Source organism: Mirounga leonina, unplaced genomic scaffold, assembly GCF_011800145.1.
Source record: "Mirounga leonina isolate KUSES-001 unplaced genomic scaffold, KU_Mleo_1.0 Mir_127, whole genome shotgun sequence".
Taxonomy (NCBI): Eukaryota; Metazoa; Chordata; class Mammalia; order Carnivora; family Phocidae; genus Mirounga; species Mirounga leonina.
In genome coordinates this window covers 9,034,706-9,050,169 of record NW_023270316.1, presented here as the reverse complement: position 1 = coordinate 9,050,169, position 15,464 = coordinate 9,034,706, and the positions used below count along the sequence as shown (strand labels likewise).

General features: G+C 38.6%; 1 protein-coding gene across 1 annotated transcript in view; it reads right to left on the bottom strand.

Annotated features, from left to right (window-relative positions):
- CCDC168 (coiled-coil domain containing 168) overlaps positions 1 to 14,461 on the bottom strand; it is a 28,277-nt gene extending 13,816 nt beyond the window's left edge. The window contains exons 1-5 of the mRNA XM_035003784.1: positions 13,715 to 14,461; positions 13,430 to 13,463; positions 9,797 to 9,984; positions 3,810 to 8,244; positions 2,051 to 3,227 (exon numbers count right to left, since the gene is read on the bottom strand). Coding sequence (XP_034859675.1) covers positions 2,051 to 3,227; positions 3,810 to 8,244; positions 9,797 to 9,984; positions 13,430 to 13,463; positions 13,715 to 14,048 — 6,168 coding nt within the window. The 5' untranslated portion in view covers positions 14,049 to 14,461. The remainder of the gene's footprint in view (positions 1 to 2,050; positions 3,228 to 3,809; positions 8,245 to 9,796; positions 9,985 to 13,429; positions 13,464 to 13,714) is intronic.
- Positions 14,462 to 15,464: the final 1,003 nt, after the last annotated feature.

Here is a 15,464-nt window from a genome sequence, read left to right as displayed (position 1 = left end):
TACAGCGTTTATCACCTGGATCTACAAGTACTGAGTTCCCTGATTTGGTAGGTAAGATATTTTGATCAACTCTGTGTTTCATTACTTTTTGAGTTTTTATGTCTTCCTCTTCTTCTTCAGGTTGTAGGGAAACTGCAATGTGAACATCTAGCTTCCTTGCAGGGCTCCCATCAGATATAGTACTACACTCTGTTTCATCAGCTGAAAAGTAGTCAAACGCTGCTTTCCCTGATTTTGGACATGGAATCTTTTGACCTATTCCATGTGGCATGTCTTTTTGTGATGGGATATTCTTGCTCAGCTCTTCAGTTTGAAATGGAATCAGAGGAGAACAAGTAGATCCCAATTTATTTTCTGAAACCAGTGTTTGTTGCTGCACATCCTGCTCTGTAATAAGCATATTTTGATCTTTTCTCCTTCCTATATTATACAGGAATTGGAGACCTGCTTCAAATAAAACTCTGTTGCCCTCTCTTTCTTTTTCATTTTGCAATCTTGATTCTAATGTGCTGCTTGAGTTGCTCCATTTATTAGAAGAATAGGGACACAGTCTTTCCCCCTCATGTTGTTCTGGCTGTATAATATTGCTTTTATTTCTTAATGGGTCTCTCTTTGCTTTTACTTTTTTATGCGTTTTGATGGCAGGTGAAACGGGTGTAGGTGAAGGGAAGGTATTCACAAATATATCTGATATACTTTGAGATATTTCTTTGGCCATGTTTTCCAAGATGAAGTCCTGCTCCTTTCCATGGCTAAGAGCATCAGACTTAGTGATGTTGATTGTCTTTAAAATTGATGCCATCTGTGCTTTCCCATTTCTAGACTTGGGGATTTGTGCTGAATTTCCCCAACCTTCAAATTCAGATAAAGCTGGCGTGGAGAAATCAAAGCACTTTAGGCTTCTCACTTGTAAATCCTTTTGCAACCTTGTCTTTCCCTCTGGAGTAGATCTAGCAAGTTCCTTCCTAGGGCCGCTTTCAGACGGGATGTCACTCTGTGTTGTAACAAATAAAGATTCAGGAATTGATTTCTCTAGCACTGGAGATAAAATCTTTGGACTCTTTGCATATTTTAAGGCCTTCTGTGTTTTTGTTCTTTTTGGTTGCTTCTCAAGGGCAAGTGAATTCAAAATAGAGCAAGAAACACAGTGTAATTCACTTCGTGTGAAAAGTGTTTGTTGCTGCTCCTCCGCGGCTGTGTTAAGTGGTTCTGGGCTTTGTTTCTTTGCTGAATTCTTCAGTTCTAGTTCTGACTTCACAGAGTGAGGCTCCTTCATTTTACCAGCGATGCAACTGGAGCGTCGAGAATTCCGCGGGGCTCCTTCTTCACGTCGGTCTTTGACTTCCTTCATGTCTTTGGAGGCAGGGCCCCTCCTGTCACTGGACTCAGCACAGCAGGCTCTCTCTCCATCTGGTGATTGCTCTTGCTGTTGCAGTTCGTGACTGAATCTCATTTTCCATGACACATCTGGCTCTGCTTTTATTCTGTTACACGTTTTCATGTCAAGTAAAGCAGGAACAGGAGAGGAGATGGCATTTAGGGTCATGTCCGCCGTGGGTTTCCCTTGTTTCATCATGATTTTGAAGTTGGATTGTCTCTGGCTTGGTGTGCCATGTTTTGTGATAGTAAGTGTCTGGGAAATCGCTGCCTTCTTTGTCTTCGAAGTTACCCATTCGAGACTCATTTTATTTCTCTTCTCTATATACTTTAAATTGTTTCTCTTTCTTTTCAACGCAGGTAAAGCAAGTGTGGATAAATCCAAGGACTCCAGAATTGTTGCTGGTAATTCTTGTGCTAATCCTTCCTTTCTCTCTGCAATAAGATCTTCCAATACCCCAGAGCATTTTATATGAATTAACAAGTCAATAATCTGTGATTTCAGGGTCTTTGGGTGTAGGTTTTTTAAATAACCGTTCCCTTTAAATGTTGGTGAAGTTGGTGTCTTCCTTGCCTTCATAATTACACATTTGGGACTCATTTTATTTTTTAAGGCTCTACTTGTAAATGTCTTTCTCTGCCTTTTAGATTCAGATAGATCAGGTGTGGAGACATCTGAAGACTCCAGGACAGTTGCTTGTAGATCTTTTTTAAACTCTGCATTTTCCTCTTTATCATGACTGTACAATTCCCCCATATGGCTCCCAACACTTAGGACACCACCTTTCATTGTATCCATTAAAACTTGACCAATTAGTGATTTCTTTGACTTTAGAAGAGGAAGCTTTGAACTTGCTGTACATATTGCACCATTTTGTGTCTGGTAGCTTTTCTTTGGCTTCTCTCCCTGCATTGAATCTGTACGCTGCATTTGTTGTGAGATGCCTTGTTCAGTAACAAAGAGAATGTTCCCTCTTCCTTGGTTTTCTGATTGATGAAGGTCAAGCTCTTCCCTTTGGCCTGAACAGAATTTGAAGTGTTGGCCGTGCTGTGGAATTACTTTTAATGTCTCCTGTTCACTTCTTTTCTCCTCTGCATCTTGAAGACTGTTCTCTTCAGTGTCATCTGAAGTAATATTCTCTTGGTGTGGTAATAATGCTTGCTTTACTTGTTTAGAACTGAGACTTTTTTCTCCTAACATACCTTTTTCTCTTTCTGTATTGCTATACCTATTAATATCAGGTGTAATGCTCATGAAAGAATACATTTTAGCTGCCATTTTTTCACCTTGATCCATCTTTTCCAGTTTGGTTGTAGAGTTATATTCCAATTCTTTTCTATGGTTTGGGCTAGCATCACCTTTAATACTCAATATGTATGAAACCGATGGTTTCTTTGCTTTTAAAATTCCACATTTGAGATTCACTAAAGTTTTCGTGTCTGAATATTTTTTTAAATGTTTCTTCCTTTTGAATGTAGATAAAGCAGGTATGCAGAAATCAAAAGTCACTGTGTCTTTCTTTTCAATACCACCAGCCTGTTCTTTTTGATGATTTGCATCAGATGGGACACCATACTCTCTTGTAGAAAAAATGATTTCATCCATCCTTGCTTCCCCTGACTTTGGAGGTGAAAACCTAGCATAACTCTCTAGCTTTCCAAGTTGAAACTGATCCACCATGGGGCATGAAGCAGAACCTAAAATAGCTTGTGTACCATGTATTCGTGGTTGTACCTGAATATTTATACTTCGTGGTTGTTTCAGTTCCTCATCTGACTTGACAAGGTCACAATTCTCCTTCTGATATGCATTGAATATAAAGACTCGGCTATTCTCTGGAGGTGGTAAAGTTTCATGTTTCCCTTCCTCCTCTTTCTCATCTCTCACACTGTTAGTTAAAGTACTCACAATATAATCTGGGCAACATACTTTTCTTCCATTTAGCAATTTCTCTTGCACTGGCTGCATATGACCAAGCCTTGCTATCCTCTGCATATCTGTCTCTACATTTAACCCGCTACTCATTTTGGTGTTGGGCAAAATAGGCAAGTTGGACTGAATGACATTGAGAAATGCATCTACCCTGTTTTTATTTTGCTGTGGATTTTTCATCTTTGTTTTAAAATTGCATCGCAGTCCCTTGCTCTGTGTACCATTAAGCATATGTGAAGCTGATGGCTTTTCCCCTCTAATAGTTCTGTATCTGTGACTTGCAGTTATATGCTTCCTCCCTAAATCTAATGTATTTTTCTTTCTTTCAGATTTAGAAACAAAGGGCTCAACAGAATCAAAAGAATTCAGGCATGTCACTTGCAAATCTTTTGGTAACTCTGAATTGTTTTCCACAAAATAAGAATCTAGTACCCTCCCAGAGTTTCCACCATATGGTAAGCCACACTCTGTCATGGTGTTCAAATGTGTATCAGATGATGAGTTCTGTGCTTTGGGAGATGGAATCTTTGGACCCATAGGGGCTGTTATGTCATTTTCTGTTTCGCTGGTTTTCTTGAGTTCCTCAGCTTCTCGAGGACCCTTCTGGTGGCCAGTCTGCAAAGCAGTTTGTACAAACCATGCTTGGTGCTGCGCATCTTGCTCATTAACAGACAGCTCCTGTGTTAAACAGTCCAGTGCTGAGTCTGGTTCGTCAAGGTGGATCTTCTTCCCTTGACAGGCATCGGGCCAGAGATACTGGGTATGCTGTGAAGCTGCTTCTAGCAAAGTTTTTTGCTCCACTTCCTCTCCATCTTCCACTTTTTCCTCTCGGTCATGGAATGCTCTGCTCTTGTCAAAGAAATCAATATACCGTGGTCTCACTTCCCCTAATTCCCCTTGCTTTAACTGAGCATGACAGAAGCTCTGCATGGGAGAGTAAAGGGTATTTATAAATTCATATACCAATCCATTAGCTTGGTTGATCTTCTCCAACTTGGCCTTATATTTGGAATCCAATTTCTTTCTCTGACCTGTGCTATTAAATACTTGTGAAACTGACGGCTTCATTGTCTTCGTATGTACAGATCTGGGCTTCACTGAACCTTCTGTGGATGAGAATCTTACTTTGTTTTTATTCATTTTAGAATGAGTTAAAATAGGCATGTGGCAATTAAAAGTCTCTGGAAAAGTTGCTGGTAAATCTTTTGGTAATTCTGCAGAACTTGTTTCTGCAGAAAAGTAACCCATTTCCCTTGCATCACTTCCATAATCTAGAACATCACTTTCTCTTGTTTGGTTTGGAGGGTCTCCAGCCAATGATTTTTCTGATGTTGGGAGAGGTGTCTCTGATGTTGGGAGAGGTGTCTCAGAATCTGCAGTGCATTTTAAGTCTGCTTGTGTTGTTAGGCTTTTCTTCATAGTCTCAACATGAAATAGATCCATTATGGAAGAGTAAATAGACTCCGTAAGGGTTTCCATGGATGTAATTGGTTGAGGTATGTCTTCCTCTGCTTTGAGCTCCTTCTCTGGATTGGCATCCAATTGGAGGTTCCAGCTGTCATGAAGGACTGCTTCTGGTCGAGCTTCTTTGTCTCCTCTCACTTCATCTTGCAATTTAACTTCTTCTAATGTGTTGCCAGAGTCACTGCCTTTATTAATAGAATCTGAATACTTTTCTTCCCTTTCATCTTCTGATTTCTCTTGTTTTAGCTTGGTCTGACCGTGATTCTCTGCATTTAATCTGCCATGTGTTCTAATCCGAGGCAAAATAGACATGTGAGGATAAGTAACATTCACAAGCACATCTGCCACAATTTTATCTTGCAGCATCTCTTTAATTAGGATTTTAAAATTGCCTCTCAATCTTTTCCTAAGACTTGCAGTACCATGCCTTCTGATATGAGGCATCAGTAAATTTATTGGCTTCTTTACTTTCATAATTATAGATTTGGGACTGAGTACCCTTTTTGCTCCTGATAATCTTTTTCTAATTTGCTGCCTTTTAAAATGTGATAAAGGAAGCATATAGATAATGAAAGACCCCAGGGCAGTTGCAGGTAAAACTTGTTGGAGGTCTGCCTTTTCTTCTGTAATATGATCATCCGGTATCTTTCTGGGGTTTCCACCAAATGGGACACCACATTCTGTTGTTTCAATTAAAACTTCGCCAACTCGTGGGTTCTCTAGCACTGGAAGAGGATTCTCTGGATCTGCAGCTCCTCTGCCTGTAGGTCTGTCTCTGCTTTGAAATGGATCCATCGGGGGGCATGGACTAGTCCCTAAAATTGTTTCTGTAGGAAGAGTTTGTGGTTGTACCTCTTGCTCTTTACTTTGAGTTTTTCTGCTTCCTGAACTGCTCTGTTTTATTTCAAATCTGACATATTTAGGCTTCTGCTTTAGTTGCAGGCTGAGGCTGAAATCTTGTGTTAGCTCTGGAACTGCTTCTTGAAAAGTTTGTTCTTCTTCCCCTCTGTCATGTTCTTGTGACTTTTTAAATATACATCTCTTCTCAATGTATTTTACATCCCATGTTTTCTTTTCATCTGGTAATTTCTCCAGCTTTACCACTGAATGACTAACCCCTGTTGTTGATGTATCTGTCTTGCCTTTTAATCCGCTATGCATTTCCCTATCAGGTGGTTCAGAAATGGTAGTGTTGGTGGCATTGTGAAATGTAGCAAATATTCTTTTACCTTGCATATTTTTTATGTTGCTTCTAGTGTTGCATTCCAGTCCCTCACTTTCACTTAGGTTATCACATTCTGTAACATGAAGTGTTAGTAGTGGTTTCTTTTCCTTCATAATTACATCTTCGGTACGGTCTTGAGTTTTTACACTTGCTAATTGTTCACTGCCTTCATGCTCTTTGATTCCTAGTGATATAAGCAGATTAACCTCTGAGGTCTCCAGAACAATTTCTAGAAAATCTTTTTGCTTTTGTGTGTTTCCATCTGGAAAGCACTTTTGCATTTCTGGTGAACTAGTTGGTAACTTTTCTCCACTTGAAAGTGGAAGATGGGAATTCTCTGTACTTTTTAAGTCTTCCTGTGTTTTCAGTCTCCTGTTTGATTCCACTTCGGGAGAGGAGACAAATTTTTGCCAAGGTTCTGATAAAGCTTCCTTTAAAGGTGACTCCTGCTTTGGAATATGCAGGTCAGATGTTTTTTTACTATTTGGGGCACAAAACTCTGCAATACCAATTTCCTTTGCTTGTGTAATTGGGTCTTTAAGAGACACTTTATTCTTCCAGGTCATTTCTATTAAGGAAGAACAAGGTGATTTTAGTTGAAAAGTATTGATCATGAAAGACTGTTCTAGCTGAGGTGGGATTTTTGGTGAAATGGTTATTTGTCCTTTATTTTCTCTGCCATGCTGCTTTTTATTTTTAGTACTGCCTGAGGTTCCTCTTTTCTCAATAGACCCCACATAACTGACATTCTCTGCATCTGGTGACAGAGAATGTCTACATCCTGTTACACCTGGCATGACTTTCACTAGTTTTTTTCTGGCATACTTCTTAACATAAGGAGGAATAAGCTTGGAAACATAAGTAAGATGCAAAGCCATCTCTGATATACATCTTTGATGTAATTCTTCCTTCTTAGCATTATACTTGTATCCAAACTTGCTAGGTTTTGAAGTGTGACATACTGTCATTTGAAATACCCGTAGAGTTGGTGTTTTCTTTGACATTTGAGATGGAACTTTGAGACTAAGTTTACTTTTACTGGGTAATTTTTTTCTCCTGTTTTTCTGCCTTTTAAGGATAGGTGACAGAGGCCCTGAGCCATATACAGAATACTGACTTAATTCTGATGAAGCAATTTGTTTCTGGCCCCCTGGCTTTACAGTCTTTATTTGTAGCACCCCTTCTGCAAATGAATTTGGACTTAGCATTAAAACGAGAAATCTGGCATTCTTAAAAATAGCATTTTGCCCCCGAATTAAATATTTAATCTTGTTTGAATCTTTAAGCCAAACAGAATACTGGGCCTGTTCGAAGTGTTTATCAGACTCTAGGCCCTTGACTGAATCTTGAGTCTCAACAGAATATGAGACATTGACCAAATGTTGGCTTCTGTCCATATCTTGGGTCTGGAAGGAGTCTTGCATGCTGCTGGAAAATGGCTTCCTCACCAAATCTTGAGGTAGAGCAAAGTATCTGGCCATGATATCAGGCTGGCTATTGACTGATTCTTGGTTGTTAACAAATTGTTGGGCTTGACTAGTATATCTGGCTTCATAAAAATGTTGATTCTGAGGAGCATTCTGTCCTGGAAAAGAATCTTGTGGTTGGGTAGAAATACCCATTCTAACAGAATGTTGATTCTGGATCAAGGACTCTTGAAGTCTTGAGTACAGATAAGTAGTTTTACTCTCTAATGTAGTTTTGGATTTTAAAGCAATTTGATTTCTCACATTTTCTTCCAGAAGTCTGACTTGGTCTCTAGAAAGAAATAAGTGGGCAGGAGGGCATGGTGCCACACTGAGATCTTCACTTTCTGTAGTAATTCTAGAACTTCTCGAAAAGTTAAAGTCAGAAGAAAATACTAAATTTTTATTTTTGTTGGTTTTCATTATTGAAAATAATTTCTTGGATGAAAATTGTACTGTTTCATGTTCATTTTCTGGATACCCTCCACGGCTTGGAGAAAATTCCTTTACTTCTGAACGAAACAGTGACAAAGATGAGCTAGTCCCATTTGAAGATATCATATGACTTTCACTGAAGTGACTTACTTGATATTTACTTTCACTGGTACTTGACCATATTACTTCATCTGCTGTTGAAACTCTATCTTCAAAGTCACTTTCATTTTCTTCAGATGTAAGTGATGAAGTAATTGTTCTTTCTGAAAAGTCATCAACTCTGAATATAAGAATACAGTATGTAAATGAGTTGTCACTTAGGACAGATTGCATACAAGAACTCTCTAGATTTATGGAAACCCAATATAGTATATGAAAACATAGCTCAACAGAAAGATAAATTGAAAAGTCATTATCCACATTACAAAAAATTCATAACCTAGTTTCATTCATTTCATAAATCAATCCACTGACAAAGTGAAGTAAATTATTTTCATTTCTCAGAGAACGAGGGATTTTTTTTTTTTTACCTCAAAAACCCATCCAAAGTCTATTTTGACAGCAATGAGTCAAAGTTGTAGGTTAAGATTACATCCTTTTATAGGAACACCTGGGTGGCTCAGTCGGTTAAGCATCTGCCTTTGACTCAGGTCATGTTCTCAGTGTCCTGGGATCGAGCCCCATGGGCTCCCTGCTCAGTGGGGAGTCTGCTTCTCCCTGTCCTTCACCCCTCCCCCTGCTTGTGCACTCGATCTTAAAATCTCTCTCAAATAAATAAATAAAATCTTTAAAAAAAGATCATATCCTTTTACAAAGAATATGTTTGTTTCTGTTCTCTGTATCAAAGTTTTGACAAGGATAAAAATACTCTTATGAAAATTTAGATACAACAGAAGAATGTCCAATACCATAAGCAATTGTTTTCTATAAATAAATCCAAATTTATTTTAACAGCTGTTTATTTCTGATTGAGAGAAAAGCCTACATTTTAGGGTAGTGCTTCTCAGCACAACTTTGGATTGGAATAATGATCATGGAAGTGGACTCTCCACCATCTATTCTACATCAAGCGATCAGGCTAAGTCTAACAATCATCTCATTTCCAAGTGACTAGGTTAGGAGCGGGCATGAACTAATCCTAGCATAAGACAAAGATTTTTAAGGACTTGTGGAAAAAGTTGCCCCATTCCTAAGAAATGATCTCTTAGTTCCTCTGGACATTGCTGTTCTGATTTTGAAACTCTAGTGGTCACCTTTCTACCCACCTCAAGATAAAACTAACATTGAGAAAGGCAGAGGGAGAGATACAGGCCTTAATGAAGTTGTTGAGCCACTGTATCAACCAATTCTGCAGCCTAGTCTAACTCAGGATTTCCTATTATATAATACCATAAATTTTCTTAGTATGGCAGTTTGCATTATGGTTTTCTGTTACTTGAGAATTAAAATATCCTAACTGATATAGGCAGGACATACAAGCATTCTGGGGAATCAAGTGACCCCAATAAATTATAGCAGTGTCCAAACATAATTAGGATAAAATTTCATCAGGACAAGAATATAATTATTCACTTAAAAAAGTAGAACAAATAGTGAAAATATAATACATAAAAAGAATTAATTTTTACACATTTCAGGAAAAAGAGGAAAGCCGAAATGCAAGACAGATATTTCAGCAATGCAATACTGTGTTTTTAAACATAATAAAACAATGCTAGATAATTTTCATATGTTGAACCAGCTGTGCATTCCTAGGAACAATCCCACTGGATCATGGTGTATAATCCTTTTAATATTCTGCTAGATTTGGTGTGCTAGTATCTTGTTAAGGATTTTGCTTTTCTATTTATAAGGGATACGGGTCTGATATCTATCTTGTATACCAGCTCCACATACTCTCCATTTGACAAGCTTCCAGGCCATCATAATTCTCCTGGTTTTCCTCCTCACTTCCTGATAGCTCCTTCCCAGTCTCCTTTGATGGTTCCTCCTCTTCTTTCGGACCTCTTTGAAGTGTCTCAGGGCTCAGTCCTTGTTCCTTTTCTCTTCTCACAGTCCCTTTGAAATCCCATCCTCTCTTGTAGCTTTTAATATTGTCCATAAGCCAACAACCCCCAAACTTATTACCTCTACCAGACATCTTTCCCAAACTACTTATTTACTACCTCTATTAGATATCAAATCAATATCCCAATTCAACAAGTAGGAAACAAAATTCCTGATCTCCCCATCAAAGCCCGTTCCACCCACAGTTTTCTTCATCTAGGTTGACGACAGCTGCACTTCCTACTTGCTCAGGCCAAAACTCCTGGGAGTCACCTTTGCCTCCTCTCTCTCACATCCACACCTTGTTGGCTCTACTTTTCTAAGTATATCCTGAAACCAACCACCTCCACTGATACCACCCTGGTGTCATTCACCTTTATCTCTCACTCTGGGTTACTTGCAATAGCCTGCCATCTGCTTAGACCCTTGACCAAATATAGTCTACTCTCAACACAACAAGCAGAATAATACTTTAAAAATATAAGACAGAACATATCACTTCCCTGTGCAAAACTCTACAATGATTCTCCATTGTTACTTAGAGTAAAAGCTATTATTGTCCTTAACATAGCCTAAGAGGCCCAACCATGATCTGGTCACCAGTTACTTCTCGGACCCCATCCTCTATGTCACCCCCCCACTCCCTGCACCAGCCACACTGGCCTTCTTACTGTTCCTAAAACACTAGGCACACTGCCCCTTCGGGTCTTTGCTCTAGCTGCTCCCGCTGTCTGGAATACTCTTCTACCTTATCTGTTTGCTTAACTCCCCTATCCCTTCAAGGCTTTAGGCAAATCCCACTGTATATATTGCAACCTACCTCTCCTCCCCTACTTTCAGCACCTCATTCCTTCTTACCCTATTCTATCTTTTGTTTTACCATAAATCCTATCATGTTCTGTCATATTATATTATTTCTTTATTTATCCTATTGTTTTTTATTATCAGACTTCCCTCCTACTAAAATGTAAGGCAGGAATCACTGTTGTTTTTATTCACTAATATATCTCAAGGGCATACAACTATGCCTGGCACATAGCAGGCCCTCGGTAAATATTTGCTGAGTGACCACTCTTTGCTGTAGGTTTCTGATTACTAACCCTCATCCACAACAAGCTGACCCAGACATACAACCCAACCCTTTCTTTTAGTTCAGTAAGGGGGGAAATCCACATATATTAACCACCCATCAAAGTGGCTCAGCACTGAAGGCAGAAATGGAGGGGAATTGGTTACAGCAATACAAGTAACACCCACTTAAACATTGTTTGTGTCTCCCCATTTTTGCAATGTCCTTTGGCCTCTCCCATCAATCTCGACTGGTCTTGGAAAATTTAATTTTTATTATTTTTTAAAGATTTTATTTATTTATTTGACAGAGAGAGCACGCGTGCACACACTCATGCACAGAAGCAGGAGTAGGGGCAGAGGGAGCGGGAGAAGCAGACTCCCTGCCGAGCAGGGAGCCCAATGTGGGGCTCGATCCCAGGACCCCGAGATCATGACCTGAGCCAAAGGCAGACACTTAACCACTGAGCCACACAGGCACCCTGGCCTTGGAAAATAAAGAAATCCCCACACTCCTAGGAAAAGACTGACAGTTCTACAAGCCATGGTAACAAGTAAATACCAGAAGTAGTTGTAAATCCGTTAAACCACTCAATGGAATATAGTCATAGTACAGTCCTAAGGTGATGGTACCAAATAAATACCAATTCTGTTTTTAAACATTTTTATCTATGATAACACCCTTTAGGAAATACGCTTCTGAAACCAACCAGTCAGTGACAGCTCTAAGCTTTCAAAGTCATATAATGGTGGCAGGCTTTCCCAACATACTTCTAAGGCTGACGTCAACCCTGAAACAAGCCATTCCCCAAAACTGGATCAATGTCCGATGGAGCAGTTTGCTTTGCTCACTGAGACCATACCTGGCCAGCAAGACTCTCCCTGATTTCAGATAATGAGTGGTGATCTCATCCTTTGATGTCCTTTAATGCCATTCAGTACCGAGCCTCAGGTCTTTTCCCCTGCTCCTCCCTCCTCTCTGCCCATCCCTCCACCTTTCTCTTCTCTCCCACCTCGTAAGACAGAATTCACTCAGTCTCTGATGTGATGCACTTTGACCAGTGTGATGCCTGGGCTTCCACCAATAATTCAAGCAGTTTCACTTCAAAATAATTTAAGATGCTCTCCCAAATATGGTTCTGCCCTCAAAAATAATTCTGGTGCCAGGGCAAAGTATTTTTGCTTTGTTACACATATCATTTTAGCAAAATCTTCATGATTTCCTAAGAGGTAATTCTTCTAACTGCTATTTTGAAAGTAAGGAAATGGAGTATCGGTGAGTTTAAGCCTAAGGCTATACTGTTATTAAGAGGCAGAACTATGACATAAACCTAGACTTTTTTAAATTCAAATTTGTGTTTTTTCACTATAATATGTTGCCCACCATAGGAGCCATATCTCTTCCTTAACAGTAGTCATAGTTTATTGCATATACCCTACTGTTTCTTATTTCCTTGCCTCTACTCATGTCCTGGAATGCCCTCCTTATCCTCCTAACCTGCTGTCTTTTTCTGACTCATTTTCACTCTTCCTTTAAAATTCAGCTCCAGCACAACGTTATTCATGAAGCCATCCCCAACACCCTATGCTGACTTAGGTATCTCCTAAATGTTTTCCTAATGCTTCTATCACTGTGTTATCATATGGCAAGGCAATCATCCTTTATGTATATATCTCCTCCACAAGAATGTAAGCTTCTAGAGAACAGACTGTTTTATTGTTTGTATCCCAATATCAAACACAATGTCCATTGTAGAATAGATATCTAGTGATTCTTGAACAGATTTTGATATGAGCAATTAAAATACTAATAGCAACAAGAGTAGTGATGTCATATTTAATCCCTAGCACTGGTATATCTTCGGGATGCTGATGGATTCTGACTATATAAACAGAATGTCACTCTTGCAATACCTAGCTCAGAGTTTGCTTGGTTCACAGTAGGTAGGTGCTAAATGATATTTTTTTCAACTGAGTTATCAGAACTGGTGTTACAACTTATTCATGTGTACTGGAGAGAGAGGTTGGATAGGAAAGCAAGTTATTAAACCTCAGTAAACTTTCCTCATTTGTAAAACAGCAATAATACTACCTACTTGGAAAGATAATTTTTATAGTACATGAAAGACATTAACACAGCTTGGAACAGAGCAACCATTAAAATCAATGTTAGATGCAACTGATGATTAACTGAACTCTACATCTGAAACTAATGATATACTATATGTTGGCTAAATTAATTTAAATTTTTTAAAAATGAAAAAATAAAATAAAATCAATGTTAGATTGAATTATGTCAAGTAGCTATGGTCCTCTATACATATGGAAAATCCTTTTCTGTAATTCAGACATAAATGCAATTTTAAATAGCACAAAACCAACCTGTTTCATTTAATTTCAAAATATATCACTTACCTTTCTTCTGAAGATGAAGGAATTGGACAGTTATCTAGAGATAAGTGGGAATTAAAAAAAAAGGTCAGAGCACCAATAGGAGAGGCTCAGGTTGAACAAGTTTTATATTAAAATATGAACTTATATAATATTTACCAAATTGCATGCTTTTCAGGCAACTGTCTTCCTTCTATTTCAAGGGAGATTAATAAACAAATGTTAGAGGAGTAATCCAAATATCAGAGTTCTACAGTTTTATGTTATTCTTATGTATGATTTTAAAAAATAGGAGAGAAAGAAATCAACCATTTGTTCTTACCTCCTGGGCACTTGAACTACCCTTTTCTGGAAGTGCAGGCTTCTTAGTAAAGGATGTACAGATCTTTATGAGTATGATCTCAACAATAATCCCTAGGAAAATTATAAAAAAGATTGCCATCCAATCATTTTGAGTCCAGGACTCTACAAGTTCCCACAATGTCCAAAATGTATTATCTTCCAGTCTATTTTGCACTGCTTTTTTAAAGAAATAAAATTGCTTTGACATTTTTATGTAATATGTGAGATAGATTGATGTCTCATTCTGAAGTCTTCGATTTTGGATGCCCCAAAACACAAAAAGATGGTATGCCCATCTCATAACCACATGCAATGCTCTGCCAGAAAAAAATTTCCAGCGCTGCTCAGTGTCTTGATCAAGTGCAGCAGGGCCTGCTCTGGGCCTAAGTAAAGGGAGGTACGTGTCATAGTGGGTATTCAACTGAGCTCATGTCAACTTACTTTAGCAATAATGAAAATTCATTGGTTTGACATGTATGCTGCTTTAGTTTTTTTAATTTAAAATTTTTAAATAATCCTTTATTAATTTCACAAAAAGAAAATAATTCTATAAACAATCCCTTGGATTATTACTACCCTGTAATTCAAAAAATGCAGAACAAATTTGAATTAGACATAACCCACCAGGAATACTGTATTTTATGCTTGTGATTAGGAAAATATGTAGTTTTGCCAGATTTAGTAAAAACAAAACAAAAAATGAAACTAAATGCCCCAGTTTAAATTTCAGGTAAATACCAAATGATGTTTTAGTATGTCTCATCGTCACTAGGTAGGACATGATAGCTTGTCTCTTATGGGCCTGCCTGATTTTTTTTTTTTAATAGGATGTCTTATTTTATTCTTTTAGCTAGAGGGGTCTGTTAGCAATGTTCCTTAGCAATCTACTGTTATGCTGAAAACCAAAGTTAGATTTTGGAATGGTCTCCTGGTGAATTCCTTTTCGCCCTGTCTCTGGTGATTCCAAGGAACAGTTACTGGGAGGCTTCCTGATGTCAGAATCAGCATGGAGTAGAGCCAGCTTTAAATACTGCTCACTTTCCCTCAAAGTCTAGAGAGTAGGTGTATAAGTTTACAGTCCAAACACAAGACAGTCTAGATTATTAATGAAAAGTGTTAACACTACCTTGGATTTAGAGTATTTTCTCTTTAAAGATTAATTCTCTGTCTTCACTTATTCAAGGTGGGTTGAGGAAAGAAGTATATTCTTTTCAATGGAGTTAACTCTTCAGGTCTCTTCTGTCATACTAAGTATAACTGAGTGAAAGAAAGATTTATTGAGCTCTTATCTTCCTGGGGTATTGGAAATAATGAGCTCAGTGACACATCCTAAGCCTCAGAGTTTATAGTCTTTCAGTCTACCAGACTATAGCCTACAGGTATTTACAATCTTTACTTAGGTTTAACTATGATCTTGGGGTTTGTCTTTGCAAAGGATAGCCCTCCAGAATGCAGGGCAGGCATTCATTAGTTCTTGAAGAAACTTCAGCAATTCCTCCGGATTTTTCTTTTTTTTTTTTTTAAAGATTTTATTTATTTATTTGAAAGAGAGAATGAGATAGAGAGAGCATGAGGGGGGAGGGTCAGAGAGAGAAGCAGACTCCCCGCCGAGCCGGGAGCCCGATGTGGGACTCGATCCCGGGACTCCAGGATCATGACCTGAGCCGAAGGCAGTCGCCCAACCAACTGAGCCACCCAGGCGTCCCCCTCCGGATTT